Source organism: Toxotes jaculatrix, chromosome 5, assembly GCF_017976425.1.
Source record: "Toxotes jaculatrix isolate fToxJac2 chromosome 5, fToxJac2.pri, whole genome shotgun sequence".
NCBI classification, from domain to species: Eukaryota; Metazoa; Chordata; class Actinopteri; family Toxotidae; genus Toxotes; species Toxotes jaculatrix.
In genome coordinates this window covers 19,258,600-19,274,378 of record NC_054398.1, presented here as the reverse complement: position 1 = coordinate 19,274,378, position 15,779 = coordinate 19,258,600, and the positions used below count along the sequence as shown (strand labels likewise).

The 15,779-nt window shown below is 40.7% G+C and overlaps 1 protein-coding gene across 1 annotated transcript in view; it reads left to right on the top strand.

The window, feature by feature from the left end:
• The first annotated feature begins 1,371 nt into the window (after window positions 1-1,371).
• LOC121182217 (potassium voltage-gated channel subfamily D member 2-like) overlaps window positions 1,372-15,779 on the top strand; it is a 30,877-nt gene continuing 16,469 nt past the window's right edge. The window contains exon 1 of the mRNA XM_041038611.1: window positions 1,372-2,483. Coding sequence (XP_040894545.1) covers window positions 1,372-2,483 — 1,112 coding nt within the window. The remainder of the gene's footprint in view (window positions 2,484-15,779) is intronic.

Here is a 15,779-nt window from a genome sequence, read left to right as displayed (position 1 = left end):
CTTTTAAGCTGTGTGTAACTCCGTTCAGCAGAATCACAGTGATGCAATTCAAAAACAAAAAACAATATTGATCACGATTTGTTGCAGCTCTGAAATCTGTGTATTTATTTCTCCACAGAACGAAAACAAACAAAAATAAACAAATTAAGAAGCCTGCTTATTGCAATTAATTAATTTTGCCAAGAAACCGTGCACATAGTATTATGTAAGAGTTTTGACACATTAAAAAAAACAAAGACATTGCTCTTAACTCCCCAGACTGAGTGGTATCGCACTTGTTATATTCTTTCTGTTTTTGGAATACCATAGGGACTATAGGAAAACTTCAAAGGACTTCGTGCGTGAATGTATCTTTAGACAAAGCCCAAATACCTTACGACCGCCACAGAAAACAAACCACCTTATTTAGAAGATTCCATCATATTACCGACGTTATGTTTTATGTTTAAAATACAGTTCGGGTAAGTGGAATTGTGAGGGTTCATGCAGCGGGAGGCAACACACTAACACGTTAACTTGGGGCTTTGGAGATGCCGCCTACTTAGACTACCATTACGCATTGATCAGTTCCCCCCCACAGCCAAGCAGCAGAGGAATTTGTGGGTGCAGATAGGACCACTCCTCTCGCTGCATATGATTTTCTCTCTTCTCTCCACAGTCGGGGCTTGGTGGTGAAAGGGGGAGGGGGGAGGGTGGTCTTGCAGTCGACGAGAGGAACAGGAGTTTATTGAGGAGTAGCTGCAACGAGAGGAAAAACGCATGCAACTGAGCGCCGTTGCTTTGCCTATGGCAAGAAGAGGGGGGAAAGAAAAGATCGCGCTTGGACGAATGACCACTCTCTGCCGAGAAACTGTCGCTTGAATTGTTTAACTTGTTGATGCGACGTTATTGTAGTGTTTTCATCTATCGTCTGGCTGCAGTGACAGATAGATGGGTGGCGGAATCGCAAGAATTATCTTCCGAGGATAGATATTTTATCAAACTCCCCTTGGATGCAGTTTAACGAGCAGCTTTCCCTAAGGTGGGTTTTCTTTTACTTAGATTTTCATTGAAAAAAAAAAAAAAAATCCAGTTCCTGCTTATTGATGGCCGACGTTTCCGAAATCCAATTCATATTCTGCCGCAAAGTAGGCTTCCATAACTGAACAGTTACATTGTGGATAAGGCATGAGAGTGATACTCAACAGTGCTATGCGCAGTATCAGTATAAGTAAATGGGTCTATGTGTTATCTTATTCTGTTAAGCCGAGGTGCTTCAGAAGCCTAACCATCAGTGTCTCTATCTGCTGTTCTTCGTGCAGATGCAATTCATCTCTGAGCCATAGCACTGTGATAACCGGAGCGGGGTCGTTTTAAACACTATAGGTCAGCATGGCAGCAGGTGTAGCGGCATGGCTCCCCTTCGCCCGAGCGGCGGCCATAGGATGGATGCCCGTGGCGAGCACCCCGATGCCCATCCCTCCCCAAGACAAGAGGAAAGCCCAGGACGGACTCATCATCCTTAACGTGAGTGGGACCAAGTTTCAAACGTGGCGAAACACTTTGGAGAGGTACCCGGACACTTTGCTGGGGAGCACGGAGAGAGACTTCTTTTTCCACGAGGAGACAAATGAGTACTTTTTCGACCGTGACCCTGACATCTTCAGACATATACTCAATTTTTACCGCACGGGGAAACTACACTATCCGCGCCAAGAATGCATATCTGCATACGACGAGGAGCTCGCTTTCTTTGGTATAATCCCCGAGATCATTGGGGACTGCTGTTATGAGGAGTACAAAGACCGGAGGCGCGAAAATGCAGAGAGGCTTCAAGACGACGAGGAGATGGACATGAACAATGACGTCACGCCGGTGAACCTGACGTACCGGGAGTACCTGTGGCGGGCTTTTGAAAACCCTCACACCAGCACCTTAGCTCTGGTCTTCTACTATGTCACAGGCTTCTTCATTGCCATATCAGTCATGGCCAATGTGGTGGAGACGGTTCCATGTGGGACTTTGCCCAACAGGTCAAAGGAGGTTTCCTGTGGAGACCGTTACGCGCTGGCCTTCTTTTGTTTAGACACTGCGTGTGTCATGATATTCACTGTTGAGTACCTCCTCCGTTTAATCGCAGCTCCCAGCCGCTACAAGTTCATGAAAAGTGTGATGAGCGTCATTGACGTGGTCGCCATCATGCCTTACTACATCGGCCTGGTCATGACAGACAATGACCAGGTGAGCGGTGCTTTCGTCACGCTGAGAGTCTTCCGGGTCTTTCGGATTTTCAAGTTCTCCCGGCATTCCGCGGGGCTGCGCATCCTGGGCTACACCTTGAAGAGCTGCGCCTCCGAGCTGGGCTTCCTACTATTCTCCCTCACCATGGCCATCATTATCTTTGCAACGGTCATGTTTTATGCAGAAAAAGGCTCCACAGCCAGCAAGTTCACCAGTATCCCCGCAGCGTTTTGGTACACCATTGTCACCATGACAACACTGGGGTAAGTGCCTGAATGAGTCCATAAAACCCTTTATGCGTTTTGAAAACACCATAAATCACCACCCCAACTGGCTTATTGTCTCCACGAAACACGCATTTTTTAAAAAGCAAAACACAAAACAAGGTACAAAACAAGTCCACATATGCTTAAGTACAGTAACAACATGTAGTGATTAAATATTTTTATTTTTTAATTCCCGAGGAGTAAAATTAGCTCGCTGAGAGACGCAGGGCATAATTAAAACACATTTTCGGACATTGTTTGAAATGATGGTGGAGCGGCCACAGGTGTGCTTTTACTGAGCATATTAACTGCCTCGAGCGCTGCTCAGCCAATCAGGGGGCAGGAACGACCTGCTTCATAGAGGCTTCTCTGCGCCATTCACTGCCTGTCAATGAGACTGCACCTCACAAGTAGCCCTTATCCGAAGGTTAGGGCTCGTCCCTGGTTGTTTCCATTGGTCTTTACTGAATGCGCTCTTCTGGAAAGGTTAGAGCCACGAATACAAACATTCTGGCCAATCAAAAGACAGCCGGAGGGCTTTTTTTTTATTTTGTAAAAATTCTGCATTACAGGAGAGCTCTTAGGACCAATGACAGAAAGGCTCCTAACTGGCCAAGATCCTGCATACCGCATTTACAGGCCAAATTGAGGCACAAGTGCAGTGATTGAATTAAGGACAAAGTAGTTTACAGAATGTGTAGTCTACACACACACGCACCATTCCTCTGCCTAAACCGCCTCCCCTCTGTCGCTCATTCATTCTCTCTCAGCTCCTCTTCCTCCCTTTCAGCGAGGTACAGTAAATATTTGAACGCTAATTTCATGCTCATGAACAACCTCAGCTATACTATGTGCTGATGTAGCATAAAATAATTAAACGCGGTTAAGACGATTACATCAAATTAATTTGTATTGATGAGCGCACTCAACCGCTCAGCTGCTGGGCGTGGGTTATTATTATTATTCTTATTATTACTATTATTCACTCCTGCTCAGCATTCTGGGGCGGTGCGCTTTCCAAGGTGCTGAAAAGTTGTGTCAATGAGCCGACGAGCTGCCATTTTTTTCGGTTTTTATCTGTTCAAATGAATAAAACGAATGAACGTGTGGCTGCCTCAAGCGCGATTACAAGTTATACAGTGGGAAATAATGATCAAACCGTTCCTAATTTGTGTGTTAAAAAAAAAAAAAATCCTGGTTGCTTCTTTTCTCACTGCTGCATGTATGAGGTTGTGCTCAGCCAGTGTCAGTCCTCACACCCTCCTTTTCACGGATGGCACAGAAATGAGGTCGTGGTGAAATAATGTTGTCTTTTAATTTGAAAGTCATAACATCACAGATCAAACATTGCAAAACAAATTGCCACAGGCTGTGCATACTCGTTCTCTCCTCTGTGTCTGTAGGTGTGTATGTGTGTGTGTATGTGTGTGCTTGAGATGTGTCAGGCATAATTCTGTGAATATAAAGTTTAAATTTGCGCTTTTCTGTTGAATATTGGGATTTCCTTTTACAGGAATGATTGTAATACATGATGCAAACAAGCTGAATTGTGTGCTTGACTTTTCATGCATTTGCTATCGATCCTACTTGTTTTTGTCTGGCCTCATATCTGCATTGATGCAGCCACTCTGCACCTGGTTACACTTTAGATCTGCAGGCAACATATGTTGTTATTACGGTTTATTATTTCAAATATCTGTCACGATACCAACCTCTCTCTATTTTGTCTCATGCTGTGGTGACACGGACTTAGTGGATTTTCTGTCTTCTTAATGGCATACCGAGCTTCCCCCTGCGCTCACTCAATACCAGCCGAACTACCACTCACCCTCGAAATGACCAATGAGTACATAATTAGTGATATGCACGATCCGATGATTGGAGCTGCCATCTCAAATGTAATGCTGCATTGGCCATGCTTTCAGATTCAGATTGAAAGCGCAGATGAACAATGAGTTGTGTAAGAGGATGCGTTATTTATCTTTAGGGGGCAACAAAGATATTGCTGCATTCAGCCAGGAATCCCCTTTGTGGTGCTTAAGATGGATTTGAAAAAGATGTTCTGCCGTGCAAGAACAAAACTGAAATGTCCTTGGTAATAGGGACGTTTCTGTCACTTCATTGTGAACCATGACAGCCTGGCTGACAGATTTGCAACCTGAACTGAAGCCTTGCAGTGGTGCAGAATGCTGCATAGTGGACCACCGGTGGAGAGGCTGAATACCCATCACTGAAAGACAAAGTCGGCTCCTTCTCATGATTCATCATTGTCTTAAGGTGTGCTTTTAAAAAACACATCTCATGCAATCCCTGTGGAATTGAATTGAATAGAGGTTGTCATTGTCTGCTGAATACACTGGAGTGAGGAAAATATCTGTTGTTGTACTCTCCTCCAGTAACCTTCAAACGCTTATCTGATCAGGGGAAATGAGGTATTCTGATGGTTTGTTTCAGAGCTCAGCATGCAGAAAAATTGATCCCCGTCTAACAAATAGTTATTTATATGAACGGGGTAGTCTTTTCACTTGGTGGCAAATAAGCTCTTTAAAGGTTAGCGGTGGTGCTACTGGCTGGAACCTCCATTTGAAGCCTTTGAAAGCATTTGATTTCATTTTGATAGTCAATGATGCTTTATGCCTGCATGGTATCATGATGCCTTTCCACTACATATATTTTCAATTTTCCTGACTCACACCCTGTGGAAGTAAAGACAGTGGCGTGCGTTCTCTCCCCTGCTGATGGCCCATTGATTGTGCTTAAGCAGACGTGCAGACATTGGGAGAGCAGGGGCTCCTGTTCAGAGGCACTTGGCAGGCAGCCTGAATGAAAGGGAAGGGTGCCTGGAGACCAGTGGAGAATCAATAGCACTGTGCAGCTGTGTGTCACACCTCTGTGCGTCTACTGCTCTGTGGCACCAAACACAGGACAAGACCCACTTATCCCTACGTATTTATTGACCCTAATCTCTGTGCTTGCTTTCGGACAACCTACAAAGTGGAATCTGCCCCTGTGAGAATGCTTCAGCCAAGATCTTCAAGAACTGGGAGACTGGGTGTAAAATATGAGATTCTTCTCTGTGGAATTGTGTTTTTTTTTTTTTAAACTGCACTAAGGTCTTAGAGTATAATTTTGTGACTTGATTAAATATTGTCCATTTAAGGCAGCGATAGATTCCAATACAAAGATAGCATTGCACTTTATTAGGTGGGAATCAGATGTTGCAATGTTTTCTTGCTCCTGTTTTCTCTAGATGATCCACACAGTCAGGGTGAATTAGCTGCGGAGGGAGTTTTTGGTGCTTCAGATCTTTTAAGTGATTTAAGGTGTAATGGAGTGCACTGCTGAGAGCAGCTGTGAAAACAGTGGAAGTCAAGCGCAACCCACAAGGGAAGAGGAGAGGGGAGGACAGGGTTTAGTCTGGCATAGAGGCACACACACCATGGACACAGACATTACCTGTGTCGGAAGCTAAATAGGCCTTAGCTTCCGACACAAACATGTTCTTTTCAAATCCACACACTTAACTCCCAATCCTCATATCAATATCCTTCTTTCAGCTATACTGCCTCTGGATAACACTGAGAAGAATGATTATTCTAATTACTGATTTGTTGTGGCATTTACTGTGTGCATTGTCCTACGGTGCAACAAACGTGGCAGTACATTGTAGTCACTCAACAGATGCAGAATTTATCACCATGTCGTTTGTCTGTGCCACAGCTCCACCCACCAAGTACGGCTGGAAAGGCTTGACAAGGGAGCTCTATAAACCTCTCAGGATAGGATTTATAAGACAGAGGAGGCAAGGTTAACAGACACAAGGGTCACTGTAGGGCCCATAAACTACCAGAAGTATAACCATTATCATGCTTGCCAGTTTTGACATCTCAGCCCCGTGGCAATCAAAGCCTACAATCCAAAGCGTTAACTTCGTGGTTCGACGTGGTGCAGAGCAAAGCTTTTTGAAGTCCAAACCCTTCATTGCATGTCAAATGTAATTGAAATGTACAGGAACAATCTGGAGGACCCTTTACTGTCTCTGTACCCAAGAGATAACAAATGCATTCATAATGATATAGTACTCATGTGGTTGGATAAGTTACCATGCAGAGGATTTTCATTCTTTTCTTTTCCTTTTTTTTTTCAACTGAGCACGACAGTCAGCGAGAACATTTGGTGTGTTTGATTATGTACTGCAATGGGTGTAATTTTTGTGTTCAGTAGAATACATTACACCACTTGGCATTGTGTGTGTTATGCACATTATGAAAATCAGCAATCCATTATGAGCGATGTGATGTGATGTATTACTGTGTAAAGCAGAAGTGGCTGATATGAGATGTGTAGGCTGCCATTAGCCTGTAGGCTCACGGTGCCCCTCCAGGTGCTTTATTGGGAAGGAGAGGTGATGCTAATACGAGGCTGGTATAATGGTCCTGAAGTGACAGGTGACTTAATGAGGGGAACCTGGCACTGAAATGTGTTCTGTGCGAGCTCCTTTTTGCCCATGCAAATGACTGTGAAATGGAGGAGTGAGAACGAGGGGCGGGAACAGGCAGCCTTCTTCAGGGAAGATTAAGATCATTGTGAAAGACAGAATCTGTGAAAGGAAAAAACAAAGATCCTCTTTTTAAAAAAAAATTCAAATATCTTTTTTCTTTTTTCTGCTAAATTGAAAATACGCAAGCCCCTACATTTTCTTTATTCTCTTTGTTTTCATCACTGAAACAATTTCCCACTGGCAGAGATTTAAAAGGGTGTTGTGGAGGTGTGAGTTGAATGATTGATTAACATTTTATAGGCATTCATATATTACAGATTTATTGCATCATATTGATGTACTTTAAAATGTAGAAACTTCAAAGACTTTGATCTGCGCCTTCAATTATATTTTAATTATAGAGTGTATATATATATATATATATATATATATATATATATATATATATATATATTTAATTTATTAATTTATTTTTTTGTGGAATAATACAATGTCAAAAAGAAAATGTATTTGTGGTCAGTCAACCCTGAACTGAAAATCAGATTATGGCCAGCTGGTTGGTTGATGTGAGGATACTGTGTGTGTGAACTGACTCTAAAAGCAGGCATGCATCACTGCGGATGGTCAGATTGATAAATAATCTATATGGCAAGGACAAAATGGCTGTCCTTCCATTTGATTCGATTTCTTTGACAACCTGTCTTCGAGGCAGCACCAATAACACTCATTCCATGCGGGGGGTTTTCATTAATTCACTTTGAATGTGCTGCATTAAGCAGGGAAATAGACTAGCATGTTCTGCACTTGGGTCTGGGTAACGTAGTGTGAGGACATGAAATATGGCATCAGTGTTTTTTCCACAGCTCAGCATTTTCATCTTCTTCTTTGTATTGCAAGCAACATCAAAGATTAATGTAATTTTCCAGAACAAGATTAAAGTTTCTCAGAATGAATGCAGCATCACTGCATTAGGAAATAAGGAGATATGTGAGAAAACACATCACCTCGATTTCATTGTTGTTAGAAAGCATTTGCTCTGCCTGGCTCCACTTCCATCCAATCTAACAGCCCAGAAACCCTGACCCAGCCCAACTGAATGAATGAAATGAGGAAATTTTGCCTATTATGTGACTGTGTCCTATCTTGGAAGCTGATATATCGTAAAAGATGTCGGATGTAAAGTGTATGCCACGAGATCAGTGGATCAAATATTGTAGTGTGCAAATGATAAACCCAAGCCCAACAGTTATCTCCTCCTCTAGTGCTGCATGGCTTATTTACATAGTCAGCATTAACATACAGATGAAAATGGCTTGTCTGGTCATGGAGATTGGTATGCAGACACACATAATGCCTCCTCATCACTTTGTTGAAATGTACAACAGTTTACTAAGTGGATACTTTTTAGTTTAGGCCTCTGGTTTACACTGTGCTTACCAGTAGATCCATGCAGTTATCATGCTTGGATCATGATAAATGTGTTCTACAAAGAAGTACACAAGATTTTAGGATTGGCGGCCTATGAGTAGAGCTTATTATGCTAAACACTAATTCTTATTATTACTATTACTCTTGTTACTATGCCTCCATTGAAAAAGGTGCAGGCTGTTTTAGTTGTTTACATAGACTATCCTAGAGGTGGGCGATTCCATAAAAATTTGGCAAACGCAACAAAAATTTTAGCACCAGGGCCAGAAACAGCAAAATCATTCGGAGACCTTTTATTATTACAGGCGATAATGTAATTTCATGTAGGAGAGAACCATGTGTCATGATTTATGAGGTGAATATTATCATCATTAATAGGCTACTTCTGAATATATTTCCCTGAGCTCCAAACATTAGTCATTTCTTTTTATTATTCTTATTATTTACAGTCTAACCATAGACTGTAAATAAATGCAAATCAGTTTTTAATTGTAAATAACAAATATCTGTATTGTGCATTCCATTTTTAGCTATTTTAGGTATCAACCCACCCGCATAGCACAATACAGCTGAGGAAAACACAAGCAAATGCCACTCTGACAATACATATGTGGCACACAGAGATACACCAATACACATACAGAAATAATCAGTAATGTTGGAAAATGAACAAACAATGTTTATCTTAGTTTAAATGTGATATCATAATCCCAATATTGTTGGACATATTTGCAGTATGTCTACGGTAGTGTTCAGTTTTACTAATAACTGTTATATCAGTTTCAGTGATGCCTGGTGACGTCTATCGTGCTGCTTGTGACTTGCAGCATTTTTCAAGCCAATTGTTGTTGTTGTTCTTTTTTAAGCATGACCACAATCGTTCCTTAAAAAAGTAATCTTTCTAACCCAAACCACAATGTTTCCCTAAACTTAACCAGCCATTTTAAGCATAGCTTTGTCACATCATGAGAGTGATTTATTTTTCAGCAGTGATTTGTTTCAGTTTTAGAAGACACAGGCAAATTATACTGTACTGTACTGATAGATCAGAACATGCCTCTATGTGGCTTTCTTGAGGACATGGATTATTATTTTATTTTTTAATTCGGGGGACTTGATGTCCTATATAACTCTTGACAAGAAAGCAAATATGTGCAATTCCCAAAATGTGGAAGTATTTCTCTAAAATAAAGTGCATTGAAGTCTCACCATGCTAGTGCCCTCTTATTCTGAAAGGATCTTAACAGCATTATGAAGGCACAATCTCACATTCAATACAACATTTTCACATTCTGCACAAACGCTTTTTCTAAGTTCAACAACAGCTACAAAATGTTTCCTTGCAGAGAAATTCACGACCACTCACTTGTTTAAATTTTCATGGTCAGGGTTTCACTCTAGGTCAGAAAATGAATTAGGCTATCAACTCAACATAGTGTTGAAACAACAAAGAAATGAATTGATATGAGTAATTCCCACACATTAACACTGTGAAAATAGTCACCGTTATAAATTATAGTGTTAAACATATGCAAGTCGCTGGCCTTGCACTTGTTACTTTTGTGTAACTGTTGAACTAATCAGCATACAGAAGAACAAGCTGTGGTTTGTTTTCATGGAGAGCTGTAAGATTTTTCATGTCCGCTATGCCTGTCTGAACATTACACTCCTCCCCGCATTGGCATGTAATGAGCGCTGGTTTAGGGAGAAACAGTTGTTCTTTTATTTTTAGATGCCGCTGTCACTATGGTAAACAAACAGCTAGTATTCATTATACTGCATTTCTCAGACCCAAACCAGCCATCGCCCCTTCCTGACCTCGAAATCCAGCTTTGCAGCACAGATGTAGGACCAAAAATTTATGATGAAGGTGATGATAGTCCCGCCCGCCACTGCAAAGAGTTTGGGAGGGGGGGGTACTGCTCTTTGCACCGATTAATTCTCTCAGGCTCACAGGGACAGCATAGCAAACACAATATCTTGAAACGGTGCCAGCTTTTATAATGCCAGTGTGTGAGTACCCCCTCCAACACACACACACACACCCTGCCCCACCCCTTTCTACCCCTCAACATTTGTCTCTTTATCAAAAACACCCCCCAGCCAACAAGCCAACATCTGTGATCAGCAGAGATTCTGAGATTATAGCTAACAGCAATCATCAGTCTGCTGGGGGAATGAAACAGAAAAGTGATGTAACTTCTGCCTCTTTGACACCTCATCTGAAGACTGATAGGATATCACCTTAGATAAGGTTTTAAAAAGAAAGTTATGCTGTTTTTAAAGCCTCACAGCAAAATATTAACTGGAGTGAAATGAGAGAAATCCATTACCTTGGCAGTTACCTTAGTTTTTTAAGTACCTACACACTACCTACACAAATGCTGTAGAGTATACATTCATTTCATGGTGACACATTCAGTGCATTTACATGTGTAATAGTTTTTTTTGTTTTTGATTATATTTGAGATATGGTGTTTGCATGCAACATAAAAAATCTGGTTATTCCCATCCCTGTATCATAACAGAATCCAGGTTTCTGAACGTCTGCCTGCAGGTGTACCTCGATTTTCCACCATCTCTGCCACTATGAGATGTTTCAGAAAAGTGGATAGGGTGTTTACATGCCACAGTATCCTGGTTTCTATACTTACTTTCTATAGGAGTACTTCAGGTAGCATATCCAGGTTTTGGAAACCAGGATGAGCTGTTTACACGCAGAAAATATAACCAGGACCACCCCCCCCCCCCCCCCCCCCCCAAAAAAAAAAACATACAATCCAGGATACTAGTGTGCAAGTAAACACACTCACTTTCATTGTGTAATAGAGAGTAATGTTAACACCAGCTACTGTCTTGTATCCTGTGAGAGCGCTGAAATCAATATAGACTTTCATGTACCAGAAACAAACAGAAGGCACGGCTTGTCATCAGTTTCAGAGAGAGCCGTAAAACTTTGATGCTAACACATTAATTGAAATTTGGTTTACAGCCCATTCACGATACCTAAATGCAGCAGCTTCACGGCAAAGTCATGAATATTGATTCAGCCTGTTTGTCGGCTTAAAGCTCTGTTTCACTGTTCATGAACCATCTCATTTTTGTCAGAGCGGAGGAATCTTGTGCCAGTTTACAGCGCCAGGATGCCACAATAAAAGCTCCTCATGATCAATACTGATCCCACTTGAATGAAATACACAGTGTTAGCTGTAAAGGCAGAATACAGATCTCTGTAAAGCGCACAAGTGTGGCTTTGAATCGAGCTGCCCATACTAGCTACTGTTAACCCAGTTTCATTGTTGAGTCTTTGCCACAGGCTCCATAGATTATTAGTTTCTGTATGCAGTATGAATGATAAGAAGCTACGTCCCATTTCAGTTTAGGTATAAAGCCCTTCCTCCTGTCTGCCTGGCAGGGAGGTCCTGCTGAGATGAGGGATGTCAGCCTGTCACCCTGACGCATGGCAGCTGTTTCCTGCCTGCCCCAGCTTCTATAAATAGCTAAATATATCACCTAATGTAGGCCATTTGGTCAAACAGAAACTAAACAGGGCATGTGCTCTGGGGCTACATTTTTCTCTTTCACCTCAAACTAATTTCTCATGTACAGGTGTATCAGTGCGTTCGCCACAGTCTTAATATTTCCTTCTTCTTTAACTGTCTCCATATGGCCTCAGATGGATTGATGATATATTAAGTGGCGATCGTATAGTGCCATTATTTTATGTCAGGTTTAGACCTTCAGACACCTTTAGATGATAATTTTAGCTTGTCTAATGCAAGCGTAATAGATTATAAAGGTAAATATTATAAATATATCTGTTAGGATTATGCTATATATTATTCCTGAGGAAGATACTGTGAAGATAACTTCCAGATGCTATTATTATAATTACTATTAAAAGTAACTGCATATTGGTGACACAACAAAGCCTGTTTAGTTCAAACCTTTATTTTTTGAACCCTCATTTGCAATGTTGAGACACAGAAAACTTCACAGAGGACAGTACTTACTGAAAACAGTGGCACAATGAGGTGAAGTGGATTGAGATCATTATCTTGAATTGTCCAGGGGTAGTGTGAGTGTCATCTTGAGGATGTGTTGTAGATAATTCCATGTAATCGGTGCACAAAAATGAAAGGCAAATCTTCTAAGTTCAGGGGCTTGAAGCATAAGACAGTTAGTAGAGGGAGTTTGGTCAGGATCCTGTGGTCCAGTCCAGCATACGTGTTATATAGGGTGGTGAATCTCCAGTAAGGGATAAAAGATACAAGCTTTTACAGTCAGTTAGAGAAGAGAGAAGATGTAAACATGACAGGGCCTTGAACTGATCCATGTGGAACACCTTTGTTACTGGTAAAAATTTTGATTGGATATTTACAGCTTTGACTGTCTGCAATCTTTCAGGAAGGGAATTCTACAACCATCCACCAGCAGCTGAATCAAACACAATATTATACATTATCTGGATAAGCAGGCAATGATCAACTGCATGGAAAGCTTTTGATAAGTCAATGAAAACAGCAGCACAATGCATCCTTTTGTCCTTACCAGAAACAATATTGTTTACAATGGATGTAACATCAGAGCTTGTATTGTTCAAAGGTCTGAAACCAGTCTGTTAAGGGCTGAAACAGAATATTTTGAGAGAAATACCTTTAGTGGATTATACACCAGTGATTCCGGGATTTTTGTCAATTATTGCAATGTTGTCTTCTTCCTTGTACAAATGTATCATGTGAGCAGATTTTCAAATACTGGGAATTATACAAGTTGAAATGGAAAGATAAAATATGTGTGTTATTCACTAATTTACTTTGCCTATAATTTGCCTTCCAGAATTTTGCTGGTTTCACTTTGAGCGGTGAATTTGATTCCTGTCATAGGCTGCCCATTTATTTCTCAGTTGCCTAAAGGAGAGCCAGTGGGATGATCCCCTGAGCGTCTATCAAGAGACCATGCCTTGTTTCATGCTTTAAACAGAGTTGAAAGTTCAGGGGAAAACCAAGGATTTGACCTGTCTTTTATTCTGAGCTTCTTGAAAGGTGCATGTTAATCCACAATTGCAAGGAAGTTCTTTGAGAAATAATCTAATGCTATTTCAACATCAGGGATTTCAGAGGTGAAATGAGTGTCACTATGATAAAAGTAAGATATAAGCGTTTGTTTAGATTGCATATTGTAAGATTGCTTTTGACAACAATTCTAGATTGTGTTCTCTTCAAATGTGTATCCCTAACACAAGCAGCTGGGCACTGATCACTTATTCCAAGATTGAAAAAACCTTTTTTTTTTTTTTTTTGATTGGGCCTGGTAGACTCACTAATCACTTTTGAAATGTTCAGATTCCTGCACAATTCCTTAAGGTGTTAAGAAGTGTTACATAACCAATCAAGTTTAAAGTCACCTAAGAGAGAACATCCTCTAGCTTAGCTATGAAGCATGACTCCACTCAAGGAGCCCTATAGATCCCTACAACGACAGTGGAATTGTTAAATCCACAATCAGTTTTCAGTGCAATAAGTATTAATTAAGTATTTAGGTACAGTAATAGACTGGATAAACACATTAAAACTGTTTTTTTTTTCACATAAAGAGCAACACCCCCCACCTCTACCAATCCTGCTTATTCTATATATATTGCACCCATTTATTGACATCAGAATTATTTATGCTTTTTTTTTTATAGTCAGGTTTCTGTGACAACCAGAACATCAGGATCTGTCTTCTTTCAGTACATCCTTCTTTGCTGACACAAGCTTTAGATGTTCAAACGAATTTATCCAAAACATTTTATGGATTTAAAACTATAAGGATTGTCTAGGCAGAATGAGGAGGGTACAGAATTAGATAGAGAGGAGACAGTAGTCTAAAGGGGTGTGGTGTCATGACAGACCACTTTGAGTGTTTATTCTATTCCTTATTAGAGGCTAGGGCAGCTAGTTGCCTTTTTTGTTCAGATGTTGACTATCATGAACAAATCAATCATGTCTATTTTGGAATAGGCCAGAAACAACACATTACCCTCTGCTGTCCCACACAGTGAAAATCAGTGATAGAGATAAATCATTACCTATACAGTACCTATAGCACTCCAGTAACTGCCAGTTTGTGCAAATTGTAATATTCCTTAGTTCTCTGTATTTCTGTGTCCATCAGAACGATATCCAAAAGGTGGTCAGAATTTCAGTCACACTTAACAATATGGTGCAACTGAATTACCAAAAACTGTGGTCTTAAAAACATTCCCACAGTGTGAAGTCAACATTTCACAGGCACAGTCTCAACAAGAATTGAGCACTAAATCTTTACAAAGGGAGATGGTGATGATGCTTTTATTGTACCCACCCACTGTAAATTCAGAATAGTGACATGACAGGTGGAAGGCAGCACATGCCAGTGTCTGTCTATTGGATTTCAGTATAATTTATTATCCCACGGAGATAAACCATAGTGTTTTTTAAGGTTTCTGCATAAACAGCTGGCAACAGTAATTTTTTTTTGCCATTATAGTGGCATGGCTGTCAGTCAGTCAATCCACAACTTTGGTCCAGAAGGAAATATTTCAACTGTTTAATAGATTTCTGACATTTTGTACAGATATTCATGGTCACCAAAGAAAGAACCTTACAGACTGGACAGATTTCCTTGAAATTTGGTACTGAGATGAATTGCAGTAACTTAAATGATCAATTTTCTTTTATATAGCCCCATCCTCAGTTAAAACACTGAATTTGTCCAATATGTTGGTTTACCTGCAAAATACCTGGATACAACCTTCCCATCTGTACTTTGGGTTTACTGTGAATTAGCAATGGTTAGCATGCTATCATGCTACACTAAGATGTTGACCAAGGTAGACGTTACCTGTTAAACATCAGCCTGTTAGCACTGTCACTGCGAGCATATATGATGTTTTCTTTGTAGTACAATCTGTTCAGGTAACTGTAAGATTAGTCTGATAAAACCTGCAAATTCTTATTCCAACATCACATTGCTTAACCTTTACACTGAATTACAGCTAAATTATATCTTGTCTCTGTATTTTTAGTGTTCATTTTTTGTCATTGTGCTGAGCTTGATTCAGTGGATCCATGCAGGATGCCTTTGTTCCCTTACCTATGTGTCACGTGTGACACCCACCATGTTGCCGCTGGGGGGTCAGTAGCAGGTCAGGACAGTTAGCTAGCAGTATTTTCTGGTGGAAAGTAACTCTTCCTTAAGTATTTTTCCGAAGTACAATTTCAAGGTACTTGCACTTCAGTTTGTCCATGTTGTGCTGCTTTACTCAGTACATCTACAGCACTGCATTTAAGAGGGAAATTATGCAACAGCTACAGTATAGTGAATAGTTCCTTGGAGAT